Source organism: Macaca thibetana, chromosome 6 (genome assembly GCF_024542745.1).
Source record: "Macaca thibetana thibetana isolate TM-01 chromosome 6, ASM2454274v1, whole genome shotgun sequence".
NCBI lineage: Eukaryota > Metazoa > Chordata > Mammalia > Primates > Cercopithecidae > Macaca > Macaca thibetana.
Window position 1 is genome coordinate 173164925 of NC_065583.1, and position 13739 is coordinate 173178663.

The 13739-nt window shown below is 56.3% G+C and overlaps 1 protein-coding gene across 1 annotated transcript; it reads right to left on the reverse strand.

The window, feature by feature from the left end:
* Positions 1–7918: 7918 nt before the first annotated feature.
* Positions 7919–13500, reverse strand: IRX1 (iroquois homeobox 1). The gene is made up of 4 exons (XM_050792707.1): positions 12950–13500; positions 9065–10100; positions 8642–8714; positions 7919–8341 (listed from the first exon to the last, which is right to left on the reverse strand). Exons 1-4 carry the CDS (start codon positions 13223–13225, stop codon positions 8284–8286), a joined length of 1443 nt encoding a protein of 480 aa, XP_050648664.1. The 5' UTR covers positions 13226–13500; the 3' UTR covers positions 7919–8283.
* Positions 13501–13739: the final 239 nt, after the last annotated feature.

Genomic DNA, 13739 nt, shown 5'->3' on the forward strand with positions numbered 1-13739 from the left:
ATCCACCTGTGTTCCCTCTGGGGTGGCCGAGAAGTGCGCTTGAGACAGGCCCTTGTCTGCTGAAGCTTGCAGGGGTCTCGATGCCGGGGGTGGGTGTCGGGGGAATCCGCCACTCTGCTGGGTTGTATTTATTGTGAGGAATCTTTCAGCCAGAAACCAACTGAGACTCTAGCCCTGTGCTTTTCATGGAGAGGTGTCCTTTACAGGCAATACACAAATACATGGGTTTCTAAACAACTAAGAGCTGTGAGAAAAGGGAAAGGAAGGAAAAAAAACTCTTACCAGAAGCTCGAACCTGCCCTGGACATCCTCGTTTGAAGCCCCATGTTTTCAATTATGCCTCCTGAATCTGCATGGATGCTAATATGTTTGCATTGCTGGCTTTCATTTTATTTTTTCACAAGTCACTGCAGGACAGCAAAGTAAAAAATATACTATTCTGATCAACAGGACACATCTGTGGTGAATCCACACAGAAGCAATTAATTTCCTGGTGGTATTTTTACACTGGGGGCCTAATGCAGGCCCCCATTATACAAACAAAAACTCCAGAGAGCTCCTGCCGCCTGATAAAAAAATAAATCAGATTGCAGAGGGCTGTGTGGCCTAGGACTGCTACAGGCTATGACTTGTAATGAGGCATCCCAACACTAATTATGAAGCTTATTAAAGAGAATTGTCGAACTTGTACTAAAGTGCACGCTGTAATCACGTTACAGAAGGCAGTCCTCGGAACAAGCAGCCTGCAGTCACCTTGCTCAGCAGACTGGGCCGTGCAGGCATCGCCAGGGCGTGGATCAAATCACAGGAACAGTCTTATTGTGTTTGGCAAATTGGTCAGGATAAATTCGATAGAAGAGCAGGTGAGAATCACAACAGCTTGGGATGATTCACACATCAGATTCTCCCCCACCCACTAACATTTGGAAGAGAGGGGTCCGGGACACCGTCAGGGGCACACATCGCCAACGCAGTATTTTATTATTAAGCTTATTCTGAATCTTCTCGAAGGTTGGAAAAGCAGTATTTCAATGTACTCTTTCAGGAGGGAAGGAGAAAAAAGATTAATAAAGATGTTAGAAAGCTGAACTGCTGTGAGATTTGTTTAATTATTCCCCACAGGACTGCCCCCGCAATCTGCTGACATTTAACCCCAACCTTGCAAATCCTCAGTAAATATTAATATATCAACTCAAACAGGGACCGTTGTTTTATTGGTTCACGGAGCTCGGAGAGATTCGCCACAGCAGTGAAAAATAATGTGCACAACTGAGGAAGACCGGCTTCTTTGATTTCACCTTCTGCTGCACACATGAGCTGGGAGCATCAACAAAATGGAAATGCTGTTACTTTGCACAGCTGTAGAGTGACACTTCAGATGCCTTCGCTTCCCTTTGTACAGCCTGCTGGAATAATCCCAAAACCACAGTGGCAGGAGATTAGAAAGGAGGCAGAAGGGGAGACAGAGAGAGGAGAAATCACACTTTATTATCTGGAAGAGTGGAAATTTTAATAATGCAGAAGACCGGCCCTCCAATCTGATCAGCTTTGCCAGAACAGTGGGCCCAGGATGGGGGTCAGGAAGGGAAAAGCCGCCCTGGCAGCCCCGGGACTCCAGCCCCTCCTCCCGCATCAGCCCTGCCTGCCCTCCCTGACCCAGGGCTACACACCCCATGTGCATATCTGAGAATGGAAATGGCCTGCTTTGGTTGAGAGTTTGCTAAAAGAAAAAAAAGAAATACTGGTTGCTTTTTAATGTTGCCGTGTGTTTGAGTGTTAAGGAGGGGAGGGGAGCGGGTGGTGGTGGTGGAGGCATTTTTGGAGGGTTTTTCTTTTGGGCCGGGGTAGCTCAAACTTAGATACCTTTTATTGACTTATCTTCTCATAAATACTCTGAAATTCCTAATGGTTGAATGCTTGCTGTGGGCCAGGGAAGCCTCCAAATTCTTGGGTGTAAGAAAGAGGGCTTCAGGTCCACATTTGGCTCTCAGATGTACTGTGCTGCAGAGTTTAATGCGTGATTAATTTTATTCATAAAAATGTTAATCACTTCATTGTGAGATCTTTTTAACATTCACTGCAGAGAGCACCTGTTTTGATTTCTCTTGCTCACCATCTCACAGATGTATTTAATATTTTCAGTCATTGCTGCAGCTATCCAAGGCTCTGGCAATTAACCATACGTTTAAAATTCAGCAAAGATACAGCAAAGTTAAAATTCAAGCAAAGATACAGCAGCGACAAACAGCAAACAGGAAAAGACAGAGAAACACACACACACCACCCCCAAGAATGTAAGTGACCGGCTGGGGAATCCTGCAGACTGTCACCCCGCTATCAGGGCGTCCGCAGCCTGGGTGACCTTCTAGAGCGCCGCGCTCACAGGTAGATCATAATAAACACGCGCGCAGAAACCGAGCTGGCTTCTTCCCTCATCGAAAGGGCTGTTTCAAACGGGAATCGGAATTTAAAATAAAAGCCCTTCAATTTGGAAGATTTCACCGGCCTTGGCGTCCCTCCCACCATTGCGTTCTGCCTGAGGGCGTGGGACCCGTGGAGGGTGGGTCGTGGCTCAGCGTCTAGGGTGGGGCGCGAGGAGGGTGGCGCTAGCTGAGTGCCCGAGCTCCCCCCACCCCCACCACCTCCTGCCATTGTGTCCCGGCACCCAGCCATTGCTCTCAGGACCCTGGATAAATGGATTAGGGGATCAGAGACACCCGCTGCGTCTTCAGAAGCCCAACAGCAGCCGCGGAGAAGGCAGCCACTTGTGCCCCGCCCGAGGGGAAGGAGGGGCGCTGACTGCTCGGCCTCTTCCCAGGGTCGGCCTGACCCTCCTCACTGCCCAGAAAGGGCCAGGGCCGGCCTTTGCTCGCGGAGGGGCGCGGGGTTCGGGCGCGGGGTTCAGGTGCGGAGCTGGGGCGGCGCGGAGGGGAGCTGACTCCGGGGCGCGTGCTCCACGTGCTCACCATTCAGGCCCACAGCCTGGGATCCTGCGGCGCGGCCGAGCCCTGGGTCCCAGCTGCCTGGCTTGCCATGGCTTGCCACCCAAGCGCGCAGCTCCATCCCTTGCTCCCTCCCGGGTTCAAGGCCTCCTTTTCTCTGCCTCTTCATTTAGAGCAGTCCTAACATTTCAGGTTGCTCCTGAAGCCTCCTCAGTCCCAGGCCACGTGGTGACTTCCGTGGGCCTAAGACAGACACCTTCTCCAGGAGAAACTTATTAAAAATTTTGTTTTACTACTCCATAGGTATAAAGATAAATATATTGATATACATTAACACATTTTCTTCGACCCAAAAATTACAGGGTATTTTTATATGGGAAAAAAAAAAAAAAAAAAAACATTTCCCCGGGCCCCTCAAAATACCCGGGGCCCCCAGGCGCAGGGCTCGCAGTGCTGAAGTCGCCGGGCCGGGACCCCCTTGGCATTTGATCCCGTCCACGCTCGCCCTAAGACGTCCATTTTCAGACGTCATTCTGGGACCAGGGAAGGGGCCCAGCCGCCAGTCGCCGGGTACAAAAGGCGGCCAGCGGTCCCCGCGGGATGACCTTGGCAGGCCTCTCAGCTCAGGAGTCATAATTGGAGCCGCTGGCTTGGTGGGGAGCGCTGGAGAAGACCTGGAAAGCCTGGCCTCTCCCTGGAGCCGCCCCTATTGCTCCGGGGCTGTCCCTGCGCTGGGGTGGGCGGCCAAGGCACAGAAAACGTCTCAGAGTGGGCAAGGCGGCTGGGTGCCCTGAGTGGGGTGCGCTTCTTCCACACATCCACGCATCCCCATGCTCGCTGGCTCAAGGGATGCCTAAAGGTGGGTGGGCTTTTTAATTCCCCCAGAATGCACCCCCTCCACTGTTTGTTCTGCCCTGTCTCCTGGCCCCCAACTTGGACTTATGGCCCCAGGGCCACCCTACATTCCCTCCCCACCTGGTGCGACATGCTGACTTGGGGGCCAGTGAGATGGCAGGGCCCTCACCAGGCACTGGGAGCACACTCAGTGTCCGGCTCCCCAAAGCCTCCCTTGCCTTTCCGGAGGGCTCAGAGCCTGGCTGACTCCTGTGGCAGTGCTGGGTCCTGCAGTGTGGCCCGTGTTGCAGAGGCAGTGGCCACCGACCACAGGAGGTTCCTCTGGCCTTGCAAGTTCTTTCTTCAAGGAAACCACGAAGCTCCGCTCCTCCGTGGGGCCAATGCTCCCCCAGCCTTGCAGATGACCCTCCCTGGGCTCTGCTACCTTCCCTTTTTTTCTACCTCCAACTTGCAGTCCCCACCAACAAACAAGGCCCTGTCGTTTTGAGAAGGGCATTCAGTGGTCCAGTCGTCCCAAGTCGAAGTTCACAAACCCCATCTCCATTTGGATCCCCCAACCCCACCCTAGACCCTGCCTCTGTGAGAAGAGGCGACCAGTGACCCACTGGCATCATGGTTGGGGAGGCGGGGGAGGTGGAATTAGGATTCCCCTCTCAGGCGAGAGGTTCAAAAGCAGAGAGGACAGGGCCTGCCTGAACCCTCCACGTTGAAAGGCCAAAGACCAGTGCCTGTCCCAGGTACCCCTGGGTGCTACGGCCCACCCTGTCCTCTCTCCTTTCTGCCTCCCTCCCTCACTCCAGCTTCCTTGCTCCCTGGCAGAGTCCCATCTACAAGGACGACTGAAACTTTATAGGGCATGATTCATCGGTGGCGCACCCCTTGGAGCCGAGGCGCGTATTACATTAATCAGTGTCAGACCACTAAAACCGAGATATGAATATGAATTCTCCATATTGCAGGCGAGATAAATGTGCTGGTGAATGTAATTGATCGGAGGACAGTGGGCAGGATGGTGGTAGCAGGGAGATTTCAGAGACTCCAGCTCAACCTTTGTACTGGGGGCTGCCAAGGCTGTAACACAGAATGCAGGAGCCCTGGACCAGATCTGTGTCTTGTTCCCCCCACACACACAACCTCCAGAAAAAGCCCAATATAACCAGAAAAGGGAACCTGGAACAGAAATAGGACACCCATTTCTGATGACGAGGGGAACCCTATTGTCTGGAAATTAATCTTGTGGACAATCTCCCCTTAGTCTCTTCAGGGACTGTCTCCTCCCTGCTGGCCAGAGAGCAGCTGCCACCTCTGAAACCGTCCTGGGCACTGCTGAGGTAGGGAAGCCCCCTTTCCTCAGGCAGAAAGCTCCTCCAGAACTAACAGCGCTTTGTTTTCAGAAGCAAAGGATATTGTGGATTTTCTATGTCCACTCCAGATTTTTCAGGAGCTGAAGCACCAGGCACGTGGGGTGCTTCCATGGGACCCTGCACACCTAGATGGCTCCTACCGCTGGAAAGATGTAAACAAATAGTGCACAAAGGACAAAAATGCCTTCAATGCTCCATTACAAATTCATTTCTAACTTTTCACTGGAGAAAAATAATTCCGAGGCTGGCGATCTGGTTTCCTTGTATGGAAAACCTAGCTCTCAGGAAGGTGCACAGACCATTCATGGACTCTAGGCCACTGCGGCTCAGTAGCCAGGACTCCCAAGGATGAGCATGTGCTGGCCGAGCTACCTCAGCAGCAGTTCCTGTGGTGGTCGGGGGGGGGGGGTCCCAAATGTCTTGCATTGAAAAAAAAATTAGGAAAGGGTGGAAATAGGGGTGTGCAAAGCAGCAGGTGCCAGTACAGACCATCCAATTTGATTCAGGTGAATAAAGAGCTGAGCTTGCCCAGGAACAGAGAACTCTGGCCCACCTGAATCCAACCTGCTGTTTCCACCGTCACCCAGAAGGCATCTCACAGCCCATTGGTTGCTTGAGCAGCATGTCTGTGTGGCTGGGAACACAATTCCTCATCAGAGGCGAAGGACACAGCTGGTCAAGCCTCTCTAGAGACACAGTCTGGCTAAGGACACAAGATCCATTTGGGCCCAGCAGTCAGAGTAGGCTCTAGGACCCCATTGCAGAACCTCTGGAATGATGAGCCCAAGGCTCTGATGACCCACGAAGGGCTAGGGCCGAGGGCAGGTGAGAAACACCTCTGTGATTTAGCAAGGAAGGCACTGAACAATAAAAGCACCCCACAAAGAGCCCAGTGCTCACTCCCTCGCTCCAAATGCCAGCAGCCTACCCTGCAGGCCCGGTACTCCCCCAAAACACACACAAAGAACCACTGGCTGCAGCCCTGGAACACAAAGCGGTCCCCACCACTACAAATCCAGGCTCGTGCCCGCGGAGCCCCAAGGCCCAGCGCCCCCAGATTTGCGCCACACCCCAGGAGCGAGATCAGCGCTGGTCAAGGCCGCATTCCGCTTTCGGACCATAGAGGGCGCCTGGAGCACGTCCATTCAGACTGCGGAGCTGCTCCCCGGGGCCGGGCCCCAGTCCGTCCGCCCGCGGTCCACTCCGCTCCGGGCCCGCTCCTCCCGGCTGATCCCACCCCTCCCACTCCTCGCTCCCCGACGCGCCCCACGTGTCCTCGGCCCACTTGCCCTACGCGGCGCCCTTCGAGCCTCCTCTTCGCCGCTTTTCCTCCCGCCTCGGGGCAGGGAGAGGACCTTCCCCTCTACAGGGACCAGGAACCGGGTGGAGGGCTGCAGAAGGATGTGGGCGTCGGGGTCCGGTAGGAGCCGTGGACTGGCGCCTCCTAGTCTTCACGCGAGCCTCCCTCTTTCCTGGAACCTCTGAAAAGACCCCAGTGCCCCGACTTTCCCCCTAGCTTCGGCCGTGCACGGAGTCCCCACGCGCGCACTGGCGCCAGCGGGTCTCGAGCAGGCCGGGAACGGCGGGTCACAGGCTGGGGGTGCGAGCGAAGGATGGTCCCTCTGACCTCGGACTCGGCCCTGTCCCCACTAGACCGCTTTTCCCAGCAGCCCACATCCTCGCTGGCAGTTTTGGAAACGTTTGCTTGCTCGGTTTTCACGCATTCAACGCAGAGTCGCCTGCGCCCTGAAGGCCCCTGCGCCCTGAAGGCCCCTGCGCCTGGTCCGCAGAGCCTCCTGAAAGTGCCGGCTGCCGCGCTTGGCGCGTGTCCGGCTCCGAACCCACTGATGCTAGTGTCCCCGGATCCGCAGCGATGTCCAGGCTCCCAGGCCATTCCCCACCCGCGCGCGCCCGAGGCCAGCCCCGCCGCGAGTGTTTCCCAACGTCGCTGCTCCCAGCTGCCTCCCCGCTGCGGCCATCTAGGGGCAGTTTCCTCTGGACTCCCGCGGTGCGCGCATCTGAAGGCAAAGGACGCAGTCCGTGGAGCCCAAGTGTGAAAGGGCTACCCTGGGAAACCAAAGCCCCCTCAACTTTCTCGCTTCCCACTGCAGCCTCAGTCCCTCGTTCACACCTCACACCGCAGAGAACCCCCGCACTGTGGAGTTTTAAAGGGCCTTCCAATTTCTCCCGGTGTTTGATTTAACCAAACCACTAAAACTACATGCAAAGCAATACTTCGTACTCCATTATTTTCACACTCAACCCAGAAAACGACCAGGCGCCACGATGTACCGTTGAGACAACTAGTTATAAACTGGTTTCTAATCCGAAATTCTCCTCTGGGGTCGAAAATAAAAAGTATTTTTCCTCCCTTTTTACCGATGTTATAAAATCGTTTTGTAAAACTGCCTAAAATTGAACTTATTTATGTCCTGAGAAAATGATGTCTCAGAGAAATGTTTCTGAAAGCAATTGAACTGCCAGCAAGAAACTGCCCTACTGACAATATTTTAAAATTCAACAACAACCACAAACAACCAAGAGATGTTTAAAGCACCTGCCTCTTGGGTGGAAACAGCCTCTAAAAGCCCCCCATGAGAAGCCCCTCTCCCCCAGCCACAGGCCCTTGGGCCCCGCCCGGGGTATCCCCCACTTCTCTCTCTCTCCCCGTCTCTCTCTCTCTTTCTGCCACACACACACACACACTCACACACACACGCTGGCCAGGCACACAGCAGCAGGAGCGGGGAGGGGGCATCATTTCATTTAGTTTATTAGACAAAAATATATGATTTAGACAAGTTCGCTGACGCGCTATTTACAATCTGAAATCACTCTATATACAGAAAAGGGGGGAAAGAGACACAAGCATGTGGGGGCATTTACCGAACCCGATAATCGCAGCCACCGGAGCCGCCTGCAGAGGCCTGGCCGCCTGGACGCGAGCTCGGGACCGAACAAGCCCCTGTCTGCAGAAAGCGATGGATGGGAGTCCTTGACGTCGTTGTCATATTTGTCCTTTACACCAGTCTGAAATATTTGTCTTAATTCCTCCCACATTCCCTCCCTCCCCAACTCCTCCCCCCTCCCCCCTCCCCGCAAAAGTAAAAGAAGACCCTTAATCAGGCGGACGGGAGGGCTGCTAGGATCCGCGGCGTTCCCTCCTGCGGGGCCAGAGAGCTGCATGGGAAACACAGCGAGACAAGAAGACAGGGGCACTGTGAGTGGGGGACGCAGCGCCGGGCGTCGCCGGCTCCAGCAGCGGAGCCCTGGGGGCGGGGTCGGCAGCCAGCGCGGCTCCCGGCTCGGGAGAAACTCCAGTCTCCTCGGCTCGCCCGGCGCCCAGGGCTGGTGGGGAGCGCTCCTTCAACAAGGACTGCGCGACCCCCACCGCCACCCAGCCAGCTCCGCCCGGGTCCTGACCACTCCTCCTCCCCCTCCCCACCGCCTTCTCCCATAGCAAAAGCAAACAGCACTCACTTGTCGCGTACCGGCTGGAAAGGCGACTTTAACTGCTGTGCCGGCGAATCTGGCCTGGGGACGAGGTCTCTCTCTGCGAGAGATCGGAAGAGGCAAAGTTAGGACGGAGAGACGGGCGGAAGAGGGCCCAGGCCTCCTTCCCACCAACTCCTGCCTGCTGCTCAGGCAGATTCGCCGAGAAACGTAACCCCTCATCCCACCACCACCCCTGAGCAGGCCGCCGGTAGGGCAAAGCCCTCTTTGGAGAGCCCCAGGGCCTTGTCTGGCTTTCTAAATTGAAGCAGGGATTAAGCACAGCCCCAGTGCTCAGAGGTCACTGCCTGGTACCCTCCCGGCGCATGCTGCACCCCACGCTACCACACCTAGCCAGGCCTCTGCATTCCCAGCTAGAGTACAGATGGACGCGGCCCCCTGGAGCTGTACCTGGGAGCGTGGGGCTGCTGCGGGCCGAGGCCTTGTCTCCGTTGAGCGTCCCCGGGGCAATGGCGACCGGCGGCTGAGGTGGTGGAGGTGCAGGAAGGTGAGGGCCATGGGGCGCGGCGTGGGGCGCGCCAACGCCCAGGAAGGAGCGCATGTTGAGCAGCGAACCCTGTGCGAGGAATGCGCTGTTGGTCCAGTTGGAGAACTTGCCGATGTGGCAGGTGTACAGTCCGTGGCTGGGCAGGAAGGCGGGGTGTTGCAGCGGCGCGCCGGCGGAGGGCCCGTGCGCGCCGGGGTGGCCCGCAGGCGGCGGCGGGGAAGCCTTGGGCGCACCATCGGGGCTCGTGGCTGTCTCGGCCAGCGACCAGATCTTGGGCTTGCCGTGCGGCGCACCCTGCAGGACGCCCGCTGCAGCGCCGGGGCTCAGCAGGCGCGTGCTCCCGGGCTCTGGGGCCTCCTTGGCCAGGCCCAAGGGCGAGTCCTGGGGCTTGAGAACGTCGGCTACTGCCAGCGGCGAGCCTTGGTCCCGAGCAAGAGCAGAAGGGGCTGCGGGTGCCTGCGGAGCCTCGGCCTTGTCCTCGTCGTCCTCGTTGCTCTGGTCTCCATCGTGCTCGTCGATCTTGTCGATGTCGATGCTTTCCAGGTCGATCTCCTCGTCGTCCTCGGCCTTCTCCGGGTCGCCCTCGGTGTCGCTGCCGAAGAGAGCTCCATCTTCCTGGTCCTTGCTGCGCGCTCCCCATGTCACCTTGTTCTCCTTCTTGAGGCGCCGGCGCGCGTTGGCGAACCAGGTGGAGACCTGCGTGAGGGTCATCTTGGTGATGATGGCCAGCATGATCTTCTCGCCCTTGGTGGGGTAGGGGTTCTTGCGGTGCTCGTTGAGCCAGGCCTTGAGCGTGCTGGTGCTCTCGCGGGTGGCGTTCTTGGGCCGCCCGGGGTCCCCGTATTGGAACTGGCCGTAGGGGTAATAAGCCGGCGCCGTGTGGGCTGCGAAGGTGGCGGGGTGCACCCCAGGGTTGTCCTTGAGTTCATACTGCGAGCCCTGCAGCCACAGGGTAGAGCCATCGAGGAGAGAGAGGAGGGAAGTGGATAGAGGGAGGGAGAGAGAGAGAAAGAAAGAGAGAGATAAGTCTCCAAGATGGGAAAGTGGGAAGTAGCCGCTCCAGTGGGCTCCAGGGCCTCCCGGGCGCTTTCCGGGGCTCTGCTGTGCTGGGAAGATCAGGAAGGCACCCCCAGTTCACTGCTGGGGAGAAGGGGAGCCAGGACCACGAGCTGACTTCAGGAACTGCCCTTTCACCGACCGTTGAGATCTTTTTTGCCATTCTAGAAAAGTTCCAGAAACAGTGCAACCTCCAGACGAGCACAACAGAAGCCGCGGCCCCTGCAAGTTCCCTAGGCGACCTGTGTTCCCGCCACCAACCGCTGGAGAAACCTGCATTTCCAAGTTTATCTTTCACTAGCTAGAGGGTAAAACCTTTCAACTGAGCTGATAAAGCCATTTCTCCAAATGTAAAGGGCCTGGAGCCCAAGCCTCCTCTCTGCGACCCTGAGGGGGCTCAATCAAAATAAACCATCCCGTGTTTTCTACAGGTCTAAATCCGCCAGCAATTTAAAACTAAAGCACAGTCCTCTGCCTTCCAAATTAATCTGCATATAATAGTTTACCCAGAGTAAAAGGTCTTTAGTGGTGACAGGTAATTTGAAATTTTAATCCCGGCCATCATTGACAACAATAACAAAAACACTATTTTTTTTTTAAATACAAAAGGAAGTCTTAGCCTGTAAAATATTAACGCAAGGGCTGGGAGTAACCGGCGGCCAGGAGGGGAACCGGTTCAGTATCCTAGGCCTCTTCTCAGTTACTTCATCTCTTAAGTTTGACTTTGATCTGGAGGGAGCAAACACAAACTGTTTGCAGGCATTTAGAGGCCGTGATTTATTTGCAATCAATATTCTTTTTATCATCAGTAGTAAAACACAGCAAGTCAAATTATCCCATCAGGTTTTTTGGTAAATAACATTTTATCTTTCTAACAACCTCATTAGGCCTCATTATTACCATAAATTGCCCAGACAGACATTCAAATACAATTTTATCTTTTGACTTCCAAACATCCAATTATAATGGCTTGGAAACCTAGGCCTAGAATCAGGGTTTGGGTTTGAGTTTACTCTCTAAGAACCAGCGGGAGAGCTGGAGGAAACACACACCTTTTGGGTGGGAATAATTTTTACATATTATCCTTCTAGAGGGGAAAAACAACTTAGAACAGCAAACATCTCCCTTTCCCAGCTCTCCACAAAGGGTGCAGGTCCTCACACTGAAGCTCCCTCCCTCCCCCGCAAACGCAGGCAGGGTTCCCAAATGGCACACAACTGCATTCGCAATTTCTGTAAAAAATGTTCATCCTCTATGTAAAAATAGTCGAGTTGCAATGCTAGCAAAGGGAGCTCCGGACTCTGAGAAAGTTGTGAAGACCAGAAGATTTCTTGGACTAATTAGTTTGGTGACTGAGGCCGCAGAGAAAAGGTTTCTGCGGCCAGATTTCGTTTTTACCCAGTCGTTGCAAAATGTACTTTGTGCTTTTCTAATTATTTTGGTTGTAATTGTAAAGAAGACATTTCAGCCTCGTCTCCACTGGGAATTCTTTTTGAAAGGACACCTTGTAAATCTCTCAACGCATTCCGGCCTCCCCGCCGCCTGAACAAAATGGGGGCTGATCTTTTTCGATAGTAAGAGACCTGAAAGGCAGCCGGGCCGCTTTCTTTCGAAACTACAAGAAAAGTTACAGGGAAACCCGCTCTTTGCTTGTGCACACTTGACGGGTGTTTACTCCCCGCTTCTCCTTGGGGAGCGGGGAGATATCGGGGGTGCCTGGAAATTGCTTTATCCCGCGGGCAGCGACCCAGGAGGGGGCTGCCTCCCAGGGCCCCGCGCCCGCAGCACAATTCACCAACCGTCCGAAGTTTAAGCACCGACCTTGCAGTCAGACCAAGGAAAATGGATCATTTGGACCGGCAGACAGGCCAATGTCCCTGCGGAGAATTAAGTGTGCAGCCGCCTCCCCCCACATCTAACACCCACTGGGACGGGAGACTAAGAGGACACCATTTATTTTAAACCAAAGGACACTGTTTTCTTTAATCCTCAATTATGTAACGAAGGAAGAAAAGTGCTTTTCTTTCGGTGCAAATGAAATGAAAACTTTGGCAACTTACAAAAGTAAAATCAAACACCGTTTCAGACACCAAAACATTATTGCAACTTAATTTTTGTTTAAACTCAAATTCGCACACACGCCATAGAGAGAGCTCTCCATCCCTTGGACCCTATTGTTAACATTATTTTGATTGACTCTACTAGGCTTAAAAGGGGTCTGTCTGGCAAACTCAGATACAACTATCTCGGAGCTGCTAAAGAGGGAGAAAATCAAGTTTTCCAGACTCGGTTCGAAAACTAAAGAGGCCGCGCTAGCGGGACCCGCGGCCAGGAAGAGAAGTCCTGCTAAGCTACGCCGGGCCGAGCTGCAGGAACCCCGTGGGCCTGCCCGGGCGCCCTGGCCGAGCCAGGCGAGTTTGCCCCCGACCTCCAGCGCGGGCAGCACTCCCCGGGCCTGCTTCTGCGGCCTCTCTGGACTCTCGCGACCCGCCTCCTGGCCCGGGCCTTCCGCTTTCCCAGGCCGAGATGGCCCAGCCATCACCCGTCCGGCCTCCCCGCCCTCTTGCGTCCCCGGGGGCCGCGGCCTCGGCCGCCTGGAACCTGCCCTCGGACCTTTCTAGTTCCTCGTCCGGACCAGGTCCACCCGTCGTCTCTCCCTCCCGGGCGACCCGCCACCCTTGCCCTGGCACGAGTGAGACAGAGGAGAAGCGGGGGAGGCCGGGCGCACTCACCATCTGCGAGAAGAGGCTGAGATCCGCGGCGTAGGGCAGGAAGGCGCTGTAGTTGGGCGCGCCCGCGTACGGCCCCGCCGCCGCGTACATGCCCAGCACCGAGGTGACCGCAGCCGCGCCGGCCCCGCCGCCCAGCTCCGCGGCCCCGGGTCGACCCGACGAAGCGGCGGCCGCAGCAGCAGCGGCAGCGGCTAGCACCCCCGGGCGTTCGCCGCCGTAGGCGCCGGGCCCCGCGGCGCTCAGGTACTGCGGGTAGCCCAGCTGCGGGAAGGACATGTCCGCGGACTCGGCGACCGCCGCAGCGGGCGAGTATTAAAGGCGCGGAGAGGGAGACAGAGGCCGGCCGGAGGGGGATTGCAGGGGGCGCCGCGAGGGGTCTAGGGAGGAGTTGGCGGCCAGCCGGGCGCGCTCGGGCGGACCGAGAGATGGGGGCCGGTTGCGGCTCCTCGGCCGGGTGCTCCCAGGCGCCCGGCTCCCGGCTGCGCCCGGATCCGCGATCGCGCGCCGACTGCGGCGGCCGCCCTCCGCTCGGCGGCGGGGCTTTCAGGCACAATTTGAAGTTGATGCTTTGATTGGCATCCCCTTGAGCGCAGGCCCCGCCCCTTGCTCCCCTCCCGCCCCCTCCCTGCCTCCCGCCCGCCCTTGCCGACCGCTCCCGCCCCTCCCGCGAGCACGTGGTGCCCCGCGCCGGCCGGGCCAGCTCCTCCTGCGGTGGGCGCGCGCGTCGGGGCGGCGGGGTGTGGGCCCGGAGGCCGCGGGCTCCTTCCCGACCAGCCCCCGCGGCTGTCTG

Excerpts from the sequence above, each read along its gene's own strand:
- IRX1 (XM_050792707.1), bottom strand. The coding sequence starts at position 13,225 with ATGTCCTTCCCGCAGCTGGGCTACCCGCAGTACCTGAGCGCCGCGGGG. Across the intron at positions 8,715-9,064 it reads CAGCAGCCCCACGCTCCCAG|AGAGAGACCTCGTCCCCAGG; the intron begins GTACAGCTCCAG and ends GATCTCTCGCAG. Across the intron at positions 8,342-8,641 it reads TTCCAGCCGGTACGCGACAA|CTCTCTGGCCCCGCAGGAGG; the intron begins GTGAGTGCTGTT and ends TTTCCCATGCAG.